General features: G+C 47.4%; 1 protein-coding gene across 1 annotated transcript in view; it reads left to right on the top strand.

Annotated features, from left to right (window-relative positions):
• The first annotated feature begins 609 nt into the window (after positions 1-609).
• ARSH (arylsulfatase family, member H) overlaps positions 610-801 on the top strand; it is a 19,197-nt gene continuing 19,005 nt past the window's right edge. The window contains exon 1 of the mRNA XM_014539393.1: positions 610-645. Coding sequence (XP_014394879.1) covers positions 623-645 — 23 coding nt within the window. The 5' untranslated portion in view covers positions 610-622. The remainder of the gene's footprint in view (positions 646-801) is intronic.

Here is an 801-nt window from a genome sequence, read left to right on the forward strand (position 1 = left end):
TCCTCTCTGTAAAAAATAAATAAAATATATTTAAAAAGAAATAAAACTCTGCAAATCACCGGATTACTCCTATTATATTGTAAAATATGTATCTATTTTCCCTCTGGCTCTATTTTTGTTCATCAGTTTATGTTGTTCACAAGAGGCCCGGTGCCCCCTGGTGGTCAGTGCATGTCATAGCGAATGGTCTACTGTCTGCCCCCTGGTGGTCAGTGCACGTCATAGCGACTGGTCGAGCGGCCTTAGCACATCATTAGCATATTACACTTTGATTGGTTGAACAGCCGACCGGACGACTGGACGCTTAGCATATTAGGCTTTTATTATATAGGATTGTATTCCACCAATTATTATATTCATCCGTTTCTTCTGCAGATAACAGAATCGGGAGCTATGACACAGCCCTCCTGGTCGACCAGTCTGTCTGCCCCCTGGTGGTCAGTGCACGTCATAGCGAGTGGTTGAGCGGCCTTAGCACATCATTAGCATATTACACTTTGTTGATTTGAACAGCCGACCGGACGACTGGACGCTTAGCATATTAGGCTTTTATTATATAGGATTGTATTCCACCAATTATTATATTCATCCGTTTCTTCTGCAGATAACAGAATCGGGAGCTATGACACAGCCCTCCTGTGATCGGTGAGTGGACGGCGTCCCAAATCTTTATCACTCTTTCTAAGGACAGAGACGGGGTCTCGGTCCACGTCTTCTCCATCCCGGCGAGCGTGGGGTCGGCTTGATCTACGGGGCATGGATAGGGGGGGTGGGGGCTGCAGGGGGGGGGGGTGGGGGGGG

This window comes from Myotis brandtii, unplaced genomic scaffold, assembly GCF_000412655.1.
Source record: "Myotis brandtii unplaced genomic scaffold, ASM41265v1 scaffold2150, whole genome shotgun sequence".
Lineage (NCBI taxonomy): Eukaryota > Metazoa > Chordata > Mammalia > Chiroptera > Vespertilionidae > Myotis > Myotis brandtii.